Source organism: Littorina saxatilis, linkage group LG3, assembly GCF_037325665.1.
Source record: "Littorina saxatilis isolate snail1 linkage group LG3, US_GU_Lsax_2.0, whole genome shotgun sequence".
Lineage (NCBI taxonomy): Eukaryota > Metazoa > Mollusca > Gastropoda > Littorinimorpha > Littorinidae > Littorina > Littorina saxatilis.
The window spans coordinates 57,002,624-57,020,893 of NC_090247.1; the positions used below are offsets into that span (position 1 = coordinate 57,002,624).

Sequence of the window (18,270 nt, forward strand, 5' to 3'; positions counted from 1 at the left end):
TTAGTCCTCATCACAGGAAAAATTAGTAATGTTAGAAGAAATAATTTGTCATGATCATTGAAAAATTGTTATCATGATCAGAAGAAAATAAAATTTTGTCATGATCAAGCGAAAATTACTGACAATCAGAGAAAAAGTCAATTGTGAAAAAAATTAGCCATGGTCACAGAAAAAAGGGAGTGGAGAGCTGATACATGCGAAAAAACTTTAATTTTTTCACATAAGTTGACATCCCTAGTGCTGCTGGTATGTGCTGTGCATTGCAAAGTGGTGAAGGGTACGGCACCTATTTTTCGCTGATTCAGTAGTCGGTACTTTCCACTTTTTTGTGCGTGTATACAGGGTAAGAGCGTATAGTAGCTCAGTGTTTTTCAGTGTCCAATCAAAAGTTTCATCTTCTGAATTTGTGCATCGCCTTTTTTGGTGTAACCGTTCTGTTGTTTTTTTAATCATGTGCAAGATACCCTCAATGCAGAGTAAGAGATTCAAAAACGCAAAGCCAGTATGTTCATTGCAGTTCTCTTGAATAGCACTTCTGTTTTAAACGCCGAATATTTGACAGGGTAGTTGCAATGCCTGTTGGAATAACACTGTACAATGATAGTGATGTTTATCTGACTTTTGAGTTCCCTGGCCCAGTAGTTAGTAGTATACATGTTGTATTTTGCAAACAAAGATGGTATGGAAAGTGTAACATTCAGTGCCATAATAAAACGCTGAGCATAATCTCAGAGCGTAGTAGACAACGATAACGATAGGAAGAGGACAGAGTAAAACAAATCAAAAACAGATAGACTGCTAACATTTCCGAATAAAGAATAAAAGATAAATTATTGGAACGTATAATCACAGACAAAACATTGGATTAAACATTCCAATAAATTATCTTTCTTGGTTTTTAAAAAAAAAAAATTTTTTTATGCAGAGTGAAAAAAAAAAGCGAAAAAAAATTTGAGCGACAGGACTAAACATAACAGGAGCCAGTGTTTTCCTTTCGTTTCATTCTTGTGTATCTGGTGAATGCTGGAAGCTTTCCATATCTGCTTTGTTTGCATGGTGTTACGAGCATCGCTCACTAGTTCTATCATTAGAAGTGTTGGTGGGTTAAATACCACAGTAGTGTCATTGTAAACCGAGTGTGTACACAGGAGGACAAAGCTATGGTGTGATTGGTTACGTGAGGGTACTGGTCCAGTTTTTGTACGTGGGGTGGTGTGGCCACCCTGCTACAGCTGTAGTCTTAATCTCTTAGTTTGTACCATTAATTCTTCCACTTTTTTCTTGTAAATTACTCTGCACAAAACATCCAATTACGGCGTTGGGCAAATAAATCCATCTTTTTTTTTTCCTCAAGAAAATGATTCTGCTTTAAAATCCCTTCATTGATAACACAGTCATTTCTTCCCTCATTTTCAAATGATTTCAAATTTCCCCTTTCATCCTCAAATGCAACATGATTTTCAGATACATGCAACCAAGATTATAACGCAGAGATTAGATGAAGCCATAGCTTAGTCATGGATGATAAACGCCGCTGACTTTAGTTTTAATGCATAGTTTTGAGATGCTGCAAGTTTTTTGGTGGCTGGGTTCATGAACTGCTGGTAAAATGCTTGACTGTAGATGCTGTCAGAGATTCGAACCAACTACCAGTTGATACCATAGCTTTGTTTTTCTCCTGTGTCCGCTCTGTTCCTTTTCTGGAAATTGTCATGGAATATGTTAGCTGGGAACTTTTCTCCATATCAGGATGTGACTTAATCTTGAACCCAGTGGCTGAAATCTTGTTTGACACACTTGATGCTTGACTTTTAGGTTGGACGTCTGTTGATGGAGGATATTTGGAAATAACTCTTGTATGGCCCGTGGAATGAAAAGTTGTATTGGCGCTACATTAACTCAACTCAGATGTGCATGTCTTCGAATGAAAAACACTGTCTCTTTACAGTGTCTGCTCGACATGCATGCAGTTTTTGTGCATGCAAAATACGCACATCAGACTCGTAAAACTGTAGCAAGAATGATGTGTCCACTAGTAATTCCCACTGAGCTATAAGTTAGCTTGTGTCACCTTCAAGAAATACAGCATACTCTTACCTGACAAGAGTTATTTCTGAACATTGTCCAAAATGACATTGTTTTTTGTTCCTGGAATCGTGCAGCATTGGGCATATTATTTGTTTGCCAGGTCTCATAGCTTTCTTTGCTGAGCAGTTGTGCTTCAAGCTTTAATTTTTCACCTGTAGTTAAACGCAGCCTGTTACGCTTTTTCAGTTTTATTCTGATTTAATTCCTCAATTTCTGTTACTGGAGGTAAACTCTTATTAGCTCTGCTCTTGTTTTTGCCATAGCTGTGTTCATTGGCTGAGTTAGTTGCATGCTTTAAGGCATTTTCCATTAATTGTCATCTACCTCACTTCATGCTTAGAATACTTAGTTTTCAGGCCTACTTTTCCACTCGAGAATTGGTTGTCGGATCATGCATTCCTTAATTTTTCCCAGAGATGTGTGTGTATGTCCTCATCTTGTTTCTGGACTATGCAGTTCGTACTGTAAGTGTCCATGACTGCAGAGTAACAATGAAGTCTTCTGTGATTTTTGTGTCGGTGTTGTCTCTGTACTTAAATGAGTGGTGTGACGTAAGTAGTACCCCGTAGCATTGTTATTTCAAGTGCACGACTGTTTAATTGCTGTGCACTGGATTCGAAGTCTGTTTCTTAGCACTTTACGCTTCTTGTGCAAGGACTGTTCGCCTTTCTGATAAAAATGGGTGCATGTTGTATAATTATGACACCTCAGAGGGAAGATGGCGCTATTGGTTATTTGCACTTTTGGTGGCAGACAGCAAGGCGTTTAAAACGAAACCATATGTTTGTTGGTTATCAGTAAAACCAAAAGTAAATGGACAGGCAGACACTAGGGCTGTGCGTGAGTGGCTTTCTGCTTTTTAGGCAGATCTGCATAACATGCAAACTTAGTGGGCATTGAGCATTTGTTGAAGGTTCGTTCTTGTCCATGATTATTATGGTACTTAGCTTTTGCTGGTAGAGACCAGTGCATGTATACCTAAAGCTGTACCAGTAGAAAATTATTACCTAGAAGTCTGTTAAATGTGTAGGTCATATACTATTGTAGTGACATATTACTTCTCATAATACTCATGTCGTTATGTGTACCATAGACTTACTGAGTTGATCACGGCGACCTGGTTTTTTCTGCAATTTGTGAGTGAGGGTGAGAGAGAGAATGTGAGTGTGTTTGTGTTTATGTTGCTGTTCATGTATGCTTGTGTGTGGTTTTCTGTATTATCCTACACTGTAACTGGTCACAAGATTTGCAATTTTGGTGAAAAAACACACAATATCACTGGGCTCTGTGCAACTGTAAGTAATTCAGCTTCAAAAAGGGTTATAGTTTTTTGTTTGTTTTTTATTTGTTTGTTTTTTGCTTTGCGTTGTTTTATTGTTTTGTGTCATAAAAAGCTCAGCGTACCTTTTGCTTTTAAAGCCAAAGTTTGACCTCATTTACATGGGTGTTACTCTTCCGGCTTTTGCCGGATTTCCGGTTTTTGAAAAAATCTGAAGCCGGAAATTCCGGTTTTCCGGGTTTTCAAAAAAAAAAAAAAAAAAGCTTCTTTTCGCTAAGTTGAAATAATGAGCAGCGGTTCCGATCCGACCTTTGACACCGGTTCGCGTGCTTTCTCAGTTCGCTCCCTTGGATTTGCCGCCATCTTGCTTATTATGATTTGGTTTCGTCGGTGTCCAGAAACTTTCTTTCAAACTTGAGCATTTTGGACCTCTGCCTTTCAGGTTTTTTGATTTTTCCCAGTAACACCCATGCATTTATCACAGGTGCAATGACGTTTGATGTAATAAAAGATTGGTAACACTTATTTGACACTGAATGATCCAATACTTGAGGTACATTTACCATTCATTGAAATGGGCTAAAGCAGTAGTGCCTTCTAAATACTCAATGAGAATTGAAAGATTAGCAACAGAGTTTTCTAGCTATTTGAGAAGAATGATGGCTTTTTCATGTCATGAGCTTTTTTGTCAGTCCAGTATTTGAGAACGTTTTTTGCCAGTATGACATTTGTTTAAGCTGTAGTTTTTCATCTATTATTACAATATATATTAAGGCATTTTGATGATGTAATTGTGAAGATAGATATGAAATCTGAGTGACACTGTTTCAGCTTTAAATCGTCTTAATATTTTTAGCTTAGTTGCAAGGTTTATGTTATACGAGCAAATAGTCATTTTGACTAGAAACTTAGGGAACATATTTTGGTTATTTCATTCTTTAGTGTTGATGCATTGTGTTGATGTTTTAATCAAGCAGTATGTAAGAAATGTTAAGTCCTTTGTACAGCAGTCCCTCTCATGAACGGACACCCTTGGGCCATAGCAAAACTGTCCGTACATTGCAGGTGTCCGGTCACGGGAGGGGTGACCAAACCACCCCCTCCCCCATACACTCACACAGAGACACACAAACAACAGGATTGAGTCTATGCTAATCACTTCTTGTGGCTACTAAACAATAAACTCCTAATACTTCTTTAAACGTTCTGTAAAAATGATTTGTATGAAAAGTGTTGAAAAGAAGAGATAAAATAAATCCTCAAGGCAGTGAACACACTCACCATGCACTGACATACGAAAGCAGCCACACAAACACAGCACAGAGGAGCGTGTGCAGATGCTTTGCAAGAATAAGCTTGAAACCCAGTTTGAATACATAGCAGCAGATAGAGCTGCATGTCATAATCATGACTGTAATTTATTTTCATCTTGTCTGGCTTTATTGACTGCATGCCGGTCATGTGGCATGGCAGTGACTTTTCACTCTTCAGTCGGAAATACACTGTACATAACACAGCTCCCACTCTCCCTCACTGATGCCTACCCCAAGCCGTGACAACTGATGCTTGGAAATTGTGTGGAAGAGTACACCTCTCTATTTCTCTCCAATGCTCTTCCTGCTGACATGCAGTGACACCGGACACCCCACAGAGTTTAGCCAGCTACCCCTCCACCCCCCCCCCCCCCAACCTCCCTCTCTCTCTCACTCCCTCCAGCCATGTACTGTTGGGCTGTGGCCAGAGAGGTCAGCTCCAACTGTTCACTCAGAGCAAAACCAGTTGACTGTGTCGTAACTTTTGACACAGCAAGACAACTGAAGGGTTCACAGATTAGGCAACCGACTCACTGGTCAAGAGTATCTTGTCAATGAAAGAGGTTACACACAGACACACATACTGTGGCCGGTTTTTCACTCTCTTTCGCTCAGGACCTTCATCGACTGTGGTTTCTGTTGTGTAAGTCCAACAGACAAGAATAAAGAGCACAGTGCAGTTTCATGTTGGCATCTTCGCATGTACTCCACTCCTGACCAAAAGGTGGGTACAGGTGCACTCAAGTTACCAGTGACTGTCACGCCATTGCGGCTGTGATCTTTGCACCAAGAGCCGGACTGCTCTGTTATCGATTTTGTTGTGGTGAAAATTTGACGATGGTCTGTCCGTACATTGGAGGTATGACCTGCTGTTGGGACCGAAAATGAGTGTCCGTGTCCACGTTTTGCAGGTGTCCGTTTAAGGGGGGGCAAATATAGAAGGAAAACACTCCGTGCCGAGCAGATGTGTCCGTACATGTCAGGTGTCCGCTCACGCCGGGGGCCGTACATTGCAGGGACTGCTGTACTGGAAACTTGCATTCTCCCAGTAAGGTCATATATTGTACTACGTTGCAAGCCCCTGGAGCAATTTTTTGATTAAGTGCTTTTGTGAACAAGAAACAATTAACAAGTGGCTCTATCCCATCTCCCCCCTTTCCCCGTCGCGATATAACCCTTCGTGGTTGAAAACGACGTTAAACACCAAATAAAGAAAGAAAGATTGTGTTGATGCGTCAGTCAATTGTCGGCCATTTGCCCCTGCACTATTGACACTTAATTGACATCAATATAATATGCCATTTTCACGTCGGCTTGATGATTTAAGAACATGTAGCACTGCAGGCTGTCGGGGTTTCAAGGGTCACACTCATTGCAAAGTTTTGCATAGATAGTGCACGTTTCGTGTGCCGAACGCGTTTATCACTTTATGCCAAAAAAGGTCTTGGTTTTTTGTCCAATCACGCCAACTCAGCGCAGCCATCTTGGTTTATTATTATCAGCTTTATTTTTATTTATTTGGTATTATTATAAGGAATCACATGGGCTTCATTGATACAATTTGTTTTAGACTGTACTTTGTTGACTGTTTATTTATACATTAGAGCAGATTTTCACTCTGTTGAATGGTGAGGACGTATGTTGGAATGGAATCACATGCAAAGGTGTATGTGTTGGTTCTTTAATGGACATGCATGCATGCAGATGGCTGACCAAGTGTGTTTGTGATGCGATGAAGAAGAATGGCTTCAAAGGAGGGGCAGAAGTTGTGTTATTTTCTGTTAAAGGCCAGGTGTTATGCTGTGACAGTCTGTATACTACGTTAAGAACATTAAACTGTAGCTGGAACATTGCAAGTGTTCTTCTGCATGGTGTTTTTTCTGATTCGGTGACATGATACAATTTACTCTTTAGAAACGCACACAGTGATGTTCAAATGCAAATATGCACACACATTAACACACGTGCATACACATACACATCTATGCAAACACACAATTACTTGCAAGCATTCACACAGACATGCCTGCAGGGTGTTCATATGCGTAAAGACACAAAAACACACACCCCATACATAATACACTTTCACATACTGGCAAGACGAAGTCCAAATATCCTTACATCAAATAGAATGAAAGGCCAGAAACATGTCTACATGTCAAAACTGTCAAACTGTCGACCAGCCATGAGTCAAAACTATGCATCATGTGATCGGTGTCTGAGCGGCCGGGGAATGAAAAAAAAAGGGGGGTGGGGGGGGGAGCGCACCTCAGTGTCTCAGTCAAAGTCAACCCTTGCACGGTTCGGTGGCCATGCCACGTGCTGTTTGGTATCCAAGGTCAATTATATATCCAGTCAGTATGGCCATGTAGTCAGGCATGCAATAAATCACTTCAGACAGGCTAATTGACGTTCTGGTGGATCGGAGGCCAGTGGAGGTGACAAGTGCATAATTGCGTTACAGAAAGACATCTGCATGTTTTGTTCCAAAGACGCAACGTGGGTCAACTCAGTAGAACAAAACACAAAAGAAAACGGGCAAATGCGTGTAGCTACGTGAGCGCGGGGCCGAAAGGCCGGCGTGTGTGTGTGCATGTGTGTGTGTGTGCGCATGCCTTTTTGTGTGTCAGTGTGACAACTCAGTTAGTGATCGTTTCCAGATATTAAAAAATTGACCGTTCATTCGTAAGCTTGCTTAATTTCTCTTAATCGTCAGTTAGTGTGTGTGTGCATGGGTGTGTCCATGTACCCGTGCTTGTGTTTTGTTGTCCGTGGCTTCAGTAAAAACTCTGGTCAGTGACCTGGGTTCAAAAGGTCAGGCACCCGGTCTCAGCAGATAATATAGACCCTATCGGTATTCCAAGCTCTCGTAATCTCTCGCAAACTTCAGAGCATAGCAAAGCATGCGGTACAGCGATCTCGTGCGAGCAGCACAAGCCAAGGTTCGAAGTTCTCGCGATGTTCAAAGCATAACAAAGAGCGTGTCTCGCGAGAGCTGCTCAGATACCGAAAAGGTCTATTGGTGTTTGACTGGGGTCACAAGGCCGGGTTGGCTTTGATCTCACCGCTTATTGGGAACAACAAATGACCTCTCTGTACTTTGTGCGTGCGTGAGTAAAACTGACTTCTTTGATGCACTTTTTTTTTTTAAATGGAAACATGGGATAAGTCTTCGTCCTAAGCATACACACACACACTAACACACACACACTCTAATGTATGCACATGCGTCCGGCCGAAGAGGAAAAAAACAGTCACATCTTGCATCATAGCTCATGTTGACAACATTGTCGCAAACAGAAACGTCTAACACTTTGGAGTCACAAAGTAGCACACACACACACGCACACACAGATGACATTTGGACTTCTCTCTAAAAGTCCAACTCAACTCTTTTTTTCTCTCCCTAAGGTGGGGGACAGGGGAAGTTGGGTGGTGCTGCACAAGCCCAAGAGACAGTTCTTTGGGGTTAGGGACATGCAGTACGTCTGCTAAAAAAAAAACCAAAAAACGCGTATATCGCGGTCTGATTCGTTGGACTCCAAAGACCGCGATATAGTGCAAGTCTACTGTATATACTTTTAATCACTGAAATTCTCCAGAATGTGAGCGATTATTGTATATCTCTAAAAACAAATGCAAAAACAATAAAAAACAAAAACAAAGTTTCTTCCAGCCAAACCACCCATTTGTGTCTGCGGCATTTTACCATAAACTCACGTTTTTGTTAACCAATCTGCAAAAACATATGTGCACACAGTGTCAGCCACACACGAAACAGGCACATACATACAAGCACACACACACACACAAGAGCACACACACACCTACACACACATACACACACACACAGACGAACACACACACGACCACAACAACAAAACAACACACACACATACACACACACAGAGAACTTAGTTACTGCACAAAGGCATGCATATGCACACCACCCACAGACGCATGACTATGCATGCTTCACTCACACACACACACACACACACACACACACACACACACACACACATAAATCAAAAGCAACATGCATATTATGCTTCACACACACACACTCACACACACACACACACACACACACACACACACACATTCAAACACACAAACACTTCCTGAAAAGTCGTATTTTAACTATTTATTGATGCACCACAACAGAAAAGTTTGATAATTCTTATTTCAGGGCTGAGTGATTCTGTGCGCCACAAACTGACCGGAGCAGAGAAACAGCGCCAGAACTACATCCAGGAACTGGTCACCACAGAGGAAACCTACAATGATGATATGTCGATTGTGCTGGAGGTAAATCATGAAAATAAACTTGCAAGATGCTTTTAACCTGATTTTACGTATACATTTTAAGTCAAAAGTTGCTCTTATAATGAAGAGATTTATGAAGCAGAAGGAAAGAATCTCCTGCAAGAAAATGTCACCATTTTATTAATAAAATATTACATGTGTAACTAATGCTTGCATCAGGAAAACCATACCGTTTTCTGGAAGTGTGACAATCACATTTTCAGGAGAAATTAAGTATCTGACTTCAGTTTATTGCCATTGGTCAGGATCAAATTACGTACTGGAATTATGTAGATTGGTTCTGTGACATATTGCCAAGTTTTTTCTTACTGATTGTACAATAAATATTATGTTTCAGACACATAGAAGTTGTCTAAAAAAATGTTTATCTTTGTCTTTAAATGTGTGGTTCATCGTGCTAAGTACATGAAACCTTTGCCGACTTGAACAATTGTCTTTAACTTGGATAATATATTGTGTAAACTGACTTCTTCTTCTTCAGTGTTTGATGATGGTTGTGTCTAAATTCGTTGGCCATGATGTTAAATTGTGTGAATTATAAAATCATGCTGATCGAGAAAGTCATGTCCAGTTTATGCACAGAGATATGAAAAATATTGACTCGATCTTTGACACATTCTTGCAAAAAAATTTCACATCTTCATTAACCCTCGTTAATAAAATATTAATAAATTTGTGAACCAGGCATTCCGTAACCCACTGCTTGAGGCAGGTGTGCTGACAGAGCAGGAGTCGGACAAAATCTTCGTCAACTGGAACGACCTCATTATCTGCAACAAGAAGTTTTTACAGTATGTATGGGATATTTTTAGTCAAAGTAAATATTTGCATGAGAAAATCTAGTGAAATGTTTGGGTATTGACCCGATCATTTCACCCCGTGGGAGGTGCATTTGACATCGTCCCATTGAATGAATCTCAAACACTGCCGCCCATGCAGCTTCTTTCAGTGAGAAAATCTGACATCCCTTCCCTGGGATTAATTCGGGACCAAGTCACTTGTGAAGTTACTTTTGTTTTGTTCTTTTATTGTTGATTTGTAAAAAAAACGCATTGTTTAGCAAATGTTCAGTGTTGAACAATATTTTTTATTACATGGATATTTGTTTTTGATTATGTTGAAGAGTAATTAATTTGACAGTAGTGTGGAGACTCACTTCACACTTGCAATTATTTTGTTTCAGTTGACGCAAAAGCAATGTAGATTGCAATATTGTATTTTATTATACTCATGTTTATTGAATTAAAGAGTAAATACTGAATTCCAGCCTTTGGGTGAAGTGATAGATACATGTACTTAGATATGCAGGAATGGTGTTTTATTTATGTATTCATTTTTGGCAGTAGACTACAAATTGAGTGTTGGTTTCTGTTGCAGAGCTTTGCGTGTGCGGAAGAAGATGTGTGGGAAGGGCAAGGTCATTTTCATGATTGGAGATATATTGTGTGAAAATGTGAGTTCAGCTTGCGTCTTCAGTGGGCTTTTAATGTTTCCTTTTTGATAAATAGAAAAGACCACAAATTCAACTTTTTTTTTTTTAGCGGTTTGTTTAGTTCATTCTCAACTTTTATTTTAAAGAGCTTTAAAGGGTAAGATAACAGAACCAGTAGATCCGAAACACATTTTTTCCTAGGTTAAAACATTTATTTAAGGCCTACAATGGAAATAAATTATTGATAGAAATCTGTGAAGTATATAATTATACTTTTCTTAAAAGTTGGTTATATATTAATTGTTTAGCACGATTACTTTTTGAAACTTTAGCAGCTGATTAGTATGTGTGTATATTTGTGTAGTAAATATGTTCTGTACAATCTTGTGGTATAGTTTTCTTCAGTGACATTTGAAAGAACAACAATATCAGTTTGAAAACCTATAATCATTATGTATGGTGTGAATTGCTACAGGAGGGTTATTGAAGGGGATCAGCAATTTCATAGTGTGAAAGGACAGATTTTCATTTTTAGTTTGTATATATATAGCGGTTAAATTACAATTAAGCTAGCAAGTTAATGAGACATATCTTGATCTTACAGCTGCCCCACATGACATCGTACGTGCGTTTCTGTAGCTGTCAGCTGACTGCCGCCTCCCTGCTGCAATCGAAGACAGAAAACAATCCACAGTTTGTGGAGGTTCATAAGGTATGATCGAGCCAACACAGCTTGAGTTTGATGAAAATGAATGGAAGCGTTGTATTAGTGCGATTGGTGTCAATGAGTTTTCTTATACAGTCAAAAAGGATTGCTTTTGTGTGTGTGGTGTTTTTTTTCTTTTTTCTTTTTAAGGATTGCTTTTGTTCAGGGTGGCAGTATGTGGCCAGAATATCAATAGGTGTTACAGTGATCATGACAGTTTTATTCAGGATAAATTGCAGTGTGTTGATATGAGCCCCTACAGGTGCTATTCTTTAAAAAAAAAAGAAAAAAAAAAGGAGAACAAAAACATCATTATAAAGGTTTGTTTGAAATGTGATCGGCTCCATTATAAGTAGAATCTTAACGGTTGGAGAAATGACTAGATTGCAATTGTTGTTATATATTTTATCTCTACACAAGATTTGCTTGAAAATAGTAATTTCTATGTGCTTGCAGAAATGTGTGACCAATCCAGCCGCTAAAGGCATGCCACTCAGCAGTTTCCTGTTGAAACCCATGCAGCGCATTACCAAGTACCCACTTCTTATCAAGGAGGTAATTTAACCAAATACATTTGCTGGCAAAATTTTTATTTGTGTAAATACAGTGGAACCCTCCTTTTAAGACCTGATTTATTTGGATTATTTCAGGTCTTAAGATTGGGGTTCCATGGTATATATACTGCAGCTACAGACTGGTTTTCAAAGCAGGCCTGTCAGGACTGGGTGGCCGAGTGGTAACGCACTTGCGCTCGGAAGCGAGAGGTTGCGTGTTCAGGCCTGGGTCAGGCCGCAATTTTCTCCCCCCTTTCCTAACCTAGGTGGTAGGTTCAAGTGCTAGTCTTTCGGATGAGACGAAAAACCGAGGTCCCTTCGTGTACACTACATTGGGGTGTGCACGTTAAAGATCCCACGATTGACAAAAGGGTCTTTCCTGGCAAAATTGTATAGGCATAGATAAAAAAATGTCCACCAAATACCCGTGTGACTTGGAATAAAGTATAAAAAAAATTCCATCTCACACGGCATTAAGTCTCAGGGCTTGGAAACATGAATACACGCATGCAGAAAGAAAAAAAAAATGGGTAGCGCCGTATACTGTATGGCAGCTCGCTGTGAGGTTACCCTCATGGACTATATAAAATCTTATCCTATCTTACACTGAGCTTAACACAGTATAGACAAATAGCTAATTCATATACTGTGCAATTTTGTTTCAGCAATAGAAAGCTAGTTTTAAAACAACAAAAACAACACACAAAAACCAGTTTTAATCTAAAACTTTTAAAACACTCAAACTTTTACTACGTCCAAACAAAATATGGTAACATGACCAAAAACTATAGGGTCGGTAGGTTGGCTTTTTTTAATTTTAATTTTTTTTTAATTTTTAGTCTCTGTATGGTTTGCAAAATATGCCTGAGGTTGATTTTTTGGATTTTTTTTTGAGAAATGAAAAAAAGTTTCAGGGTCGGCGGGAAAAAATAAGGTCGGTCCGGTTACCCTAAACCAACATATATTTTTGTTTGGCCTAATGATTCGGATGCATCTTGTGCAATTTCAGATTTTAAAACACACGCCCTCAGACCATGCAGACTATGGGAACCTGGAAGATGCTCTTCAAAAGGCGGAAGAACTGTGCAGTCAGGTGAACGAAGGTGTGAGGGAAAAGGAAAACTCTGATCGATTGGAGTGGATACAACAGCATGTTCATTGTGATGGACTGGCCGAGGTAAGATTGAATATATTACTCTGGACCAAATGTAACTGAAATTAAGGCAACTTATGTGAATGAGGGAAAAAAGAATTATAGGTTTCCTTACGTCTTCCATTTATTACTTTGGCACAGGAACTGTAGAGGTCAATTTCATATAGGTCACCTATCTGTTACTTAAAAGGAATCTTGTATAGGTTTCAATAGGATTCCTGTAGGTTTCATATAAAACTCCTACAGGATTCCTACATGTTGCATATAGGATATCCATAGGTTTCTTATAGGATTCCTAAATCTAGGTTTCATATAGGATTCGTGTATGTTTTATATCATTGAGCTATTTGAGAGGAAGTAGCTATCTTTGATGCTTGTTGAAAATACATTGACCCAAGGAAGCCTCATATATCGTCATTGACATCTGCTTGAAAGACAAACAAGAGGCGAAGCCATCAAGGCTCACGTAAGAAATCGACAAACAGTAACACAAACTCAATCACTCCGTCACACACACACACACACACACACACACACAGAAAGAGCATAGGTGAAACTGTGCAAGAAAGCGAGACACTAGATCTAGATCTGTCTGTCTGCATGTAGCCTACTTACAAGGACACGACTGCCAACTAGTCTCGGCGCGCTCAAAATAATAATGACCGAGACTGTCAGTACTTCCTTCGCGTGACGTCTAACCCTCTTACGTCATAATGTGACGTCAATGTAATGTGACGTCTTCAAATGTTAGAGTTTCTACCACAGACATACACACGCACAGACGCACGCACGCACGCACGCACAGACAGACAAAGTTACGATCGCATAGGCTACACTTACGTGAGCCAAAAAACTACAAAGGCATTCTTTTTTCCCCAGAACATTACATTTAATTCAGTGACGAACTGTTTGGGACCTCGTCGTTTGCTTCACTGTGCTGTCGTTTACAAGGTAAGAACTTGTTTTTGCCTCCATAATTATGAAAAGATGTTAAAGGCTGCTAAAGGCTGCTTTAAACTTTAAAAAATTGCAAAAAAAATTAAAAGGCGACTTTCAGCATACTTTCAGAAGAAAATAAACCCTAGTTTGTTTTGTTATACTTAGATGCCAAAGTAGGATTGTTTATGAAATGCTATATCATCTCTTGATGTGTGATGATCGACCTCTTTCTGTAATATCAGGTGTTGACTACTCTTCCTTTTATACTAGTTTAATTATATACGATACTGATTCATGCACAGCCTGGGGTGACTTTGCGAGTATTTTTCTACTGCAGATATGATGAAGTCACTAAGTCAAAATTTGCTTTTGAAATGTTTTTAGTCAATTCCTTGGAGACCTGCAGAAGTGACAGAACTTTTACGTGACACGTACCATTAGTCCCATTCTGACGTCTTCTATATATCTTTCTTTCGCTTTTGACCTTAGCGATTTTACTGTGGAAGAGAGGGTACAGAAGGGACGGACATTTTAGTTTGTTTGGTTGGTGTCGTTTCTCATAAGTGAACGTTGCATACTGTTGCAGGTGAAGAGCAACAAAGAGTTACTGGCTTTCTTGTTCAACGATTTCCTGTTGCTTACCATTCCACCCAGAGTGTTGGGGCATTCTATATCCACGTCTCACATCTTTGACTCCAAGTCTCGGGACCAGTACAAGATGTACAAAACGGTGAGTACGGTCTTTTACGTGTACAGTGTTGTTCACAGTCTCCGAGGACAATAGGTCAGTTGGACTGGGATTGGAAAATATATTTAATGTAAATATTAATATGTATGACCAAATGCTGTGGCTAAAAGAACTTTGTTCTGTGAGAAGACATCCTATATGTTAAAATTATCAGAGCCTGAGAGGGTCGACTGGCCAGGGGTCAGAAGAATGTGTAGGATCAAAAAATTATGTGTCAGTGACCGAAGACTGAGGCCTGAGAACAACACTGCATGTATATAGTTGTGCATTTGCTATTGTGTTCTTTTCTTTCTTTGTTGATGGATGTTACAAATTATCAGCATGTCAGGAAAACAGTGAGCTGTCTTTTGCTTTGTAACCAATTCAAATTAGCAATCATTTTTAGTGTGGACTTTTTGTCTTCACAATGGCATAGAAGCTGCCATTATAGATTTTTAACTTTAAGTATGGTCTGTACTCACAATAAACAAAATAATAGAAAGAAAAGAGAAAGGTTACTATATGAAATGTTTAATGATCATGTCAAAACGAAGCACTCTCTAGAACCTCGGCCTATCGATCTTTAAAGTGGACAAACAGGTTTCAAATCATACAAATGATTGAACTTGAAATTGAACTTAGCTTTGGTTATTGGATTTGCTCCTTCTATCAAAAACAACCACAAGCAAAACGTGTTATGTTATTAACCGCCCGACACTGCATGGCAATTTACCTTGTTTTTATAAGGAGGGTAACATTTTCAGTCAAGAGTCAATTTTTCTTGTGCAGTATTTTGAGTCTTGACTTTGGAGATGTCAGCAGTCCATATTTTTGGATTTGGTCTTTACTCGGATTGTATGATTTTCTTACGCATGTTTTCTTTCACAGCCGATAGTTCTAAACGAGGTGATGGTTAAAAAACACACAGACACCGACGGAGATTCTTGCCAATTTCAAGTCTCCCATATAGAGAGAGTCTACCACCTCCGTGCAACTAACGAGTCTGAAAGGTACGGTGCAGTGGTAGTTGGTGTCATTTGTGTGTGTGTGTGTGCGTGCGATCGTGCGTGTGTGTGTGAGGAAGTAGCTCAGTTAGTGCACTGGCTTTGAAACCAGTGCGTGCATGTGTGCGTGCGAATGTGTGTGTGTGTGTGTGTGTGTGTGTGTGTGTGTGTGTGTGTGTGTGTGTGTGTGTCTGACTGAGGAAGTAGCTCAGTGCACTGGCTTTGAAACCACTGTTATTGGCGTTCATTCGGCCAGGGATTTATTTCCCAGGGTCAACGTTTTGCAGACTCTTCCAGGTGTCCAAACAAACCCTTGTGCACGCATGCGTATGATAAAGATCCCAAGCACACAAAAAAGTTTCTAGGCTTGGAAAACACAAACACGCGCCCGCATATCGCATGCAGGGAACAGAACAAATGGGTATGTAGGACTGTACCTTGTGGCAGCTCGCTTTCCCCAGGTCTGGCGAGAAAGGACCTTAAAATTGTGCGAGGGATTTATATGTAATCACCTTACCTATATGAAAAGATTGTTGTCATGTCATTTGCACAGAGACCTATGGGTGAAGCGTGTAGAGTCAGCATCACGGAATTTTCTGGACACAATTTGCCTGTGGGATTCATACATGTACTCACCTTACCTGTATGAAAATATTGTCATCTTGTCGTTTGTCCAGGGACCTATGGGTGAAGCGTGTAGAGTCAGCATCACGGAATTTTCTGGACACAATTTGCCTGTGGGATTCATACATGTACTCACCTTACCTGTATGAAAATATTGTCATCTTGTCGTTTGTCCAGGGACCTATAGGTGAAGCGTAGAGAGTCAGCCTCACGCATTTTCTTGACACAATTTGCGTGAGGGACTTATACATGTAACCACCGTACCTATATGAAAAGATACCGCAACACGGTGGCCTGGTGGTAAGGCGTCCGCCCAGTGAGCGGGAGGTTGTGGGTTCGAACCCCCGACCGGGTCATACCTAAGACTTTAAAATTGGCAATCTTGTGGCTGCTCCGCCTGGCGTCTGGCATTATGGGGTTAGTGCTGGTTGGTCCGGTGTCAGAATAATGTGACTGGGTGAGACATGAAGCCTGTGCTGCGACTTCTGTCTTGTGTGTGGCGCACGTTAAATGTCAAAGCAGCACCGCCCTGATATCACCCTTCCTGGTGGACTGGGCGTTAAGCAAACAAAACAAACAAAATATGAAAAGATTGTTATTTGTTCGTTTGCACAGAGACCTATGGGTAAAGCGTATAGAGTCAGCCTCACGGAATTTTCTGGACACGGACAGGAGGAAACGGGAGAGGGCACATTCCTGTAAGTAGCCAACATTGTTTTCTTAGATCTGTTTTAATTTATACATGTATTCCTATTTTATGCAGCAGTATTATATTGAGAAAGAATTAAGAGCCTGGTGATCGTCAAAAAATTCTGAAGATGGATAGAATCAGACTGAGGAAACCAAGAAAGATTCTACTAAGAGCTGCAAAGAGAATGTTTGTTTCTTTCTATCTTTTTCTTTCTTTCATAGTATGTTTTCTTGTTTCTTTGTTTTTGTGTGTTTGTTGGCTCACGTAAGTGTAGCCTATGCGATCGTAACTTTGTCTGTCTGTGCGTGCGTGCGTGCGTCTGTGCGTGTGTATGTCTGTGGTAGAAACTCTAACATTTGAAGACGTCACATTACATTGACGTCACATTATGACGTAAGAGGGTTAGACGTCACGCGAAGGAAGTACTGACAGTCTCGGTCATTATTATTTTGAGCGCGCCGAGACTAGTTGGCAGTCGTGTCCTTGTAAGTAGGCTACATGCAGACAGACAGATCTAGATCTAGTGTCTCGCTTTCTTGCACAGTTTCACCTATGCTCTTTCTGTGTGTGTGTGTGTGTGTGTGTGTGTGTGTGTGTGTGTGTGTGTGTGTGTGTGTGTGTGACGGAGTGATTGAGTTTGTGTTACTGTTTGTCGATTTCTTACGTGAGCCTTGAAGGCTTCGCCTCTTGTTTTCCTTTCATATAGTCATTCGTATACTATGGAATGAACTTTGCGTTTCTGTTGATGTTTGGAACCCGCATGCTCAGGTTTGTTTGAACTGAGTGTTCATGAGAAAGTCCTACCATTCGTGATCTATTATTATTACGTTTTATTTGTATGGCAACTGTGAACGGTCAATTACCAATTATGTTTACCTGTATAATTTTGTTGACAGTTCTGTGTTGATTATGACACTAAATTCGGCCTATTTTTTCTTTTATTATTTTGATAGCCATAGCTTAAAACTTATTGCTGATTAACTGAAATGTATTGTTTCATTTGGAAATACAGGTCTAAATCTGCTCTGTGAATGCTGAAGACAGTGATGTACGTGATCTTCCCTGTTCTATTCACAGAAACTGTGAATGGTTCAAGTTTTTGTCTATGCATTAAAAGTCAATGCTTATTGAATTGTTTGCTACTTGCAGATTTCTGGCACGTATTTGCCTGCTTTTATTTAGTTGTCAAATTTACGGTATTTAAAAAAAAAAAAATTTTTTAATTTCTACTAATATGTTTTCTTCTTTTAGATACATTTTAGGGTTCAATGGGAATAGATGGGGTGTGTTTTCTCTCTGTCTCTTGAAATTGTTCCAAAAAGAAAACTTAGGCCCTGTAAGAGAGACAACAGTTTGTAAGATTCATAAAGCGCGACTACCGTTCCCAAGACCCAGGATGTGTAACAAAGATGCTACGGGACCTAAATCTAC

At 39.9% G+C, this 18,270-nt stretch overlaps 1 protein-coding gene across 5 annotated transcripts in view; it reads left to right on the top strand.

Moving 5' to 3' along the window:
• LOC138962744 (intersectin-1-like) overlaps window positions 1-18,270 on the top strand; it is a 107,271-nt gene that overhangs the window by 67,768 nt on the left and 21,233 nt on the right. For all 5 annotated transcript variants that reach the window (XR_011454590.1, XM_070334689.1, XM_070334688.1 and 2 more), the window contains 10 exons: window positions 8,873-8,991; window positions 9,694-9,800; window positions 10,387-10,462; window positions 11,046-11,153; window positions 11,604-11,702; window positions 12,711-12,878; window positions 13,734-13,805; window positions 14,380-14,523; window positions 15,409-15,530; window positions 16,764-16,846. Coding sequence is in view for 4 of the 5 variants with exons in the window: in XM_070334689.1 (XP_070190790.1) it covers window positions 8,873-8,991; window positions 9,694-9,800; window positions 10,387-10,462; window positions 11,046-11,153; window positions 11,604-11,702; window positions 12,711-12,878; window positions 13,734-13,805; window positions 14,380-14,523; window positions 15,409-15,530; window positions 16,764-16,846 (1,098 nt within the window). In the remaining variant the exon portion in view is untranslated. The remainder of the gene's footprint in view (window positions 1-8,872; window positions 8,992-9,693; window positions 9,801-10,386; window positions 10,463-11,045; window positions 11,154-11,603; window positions 11,703-12,710; window positions 12,879-13,733; window positions 13,806-14,379; window positions 14,524-15,408; window positions 15,531-16,763; window positions 16,847-18,270) is intronic.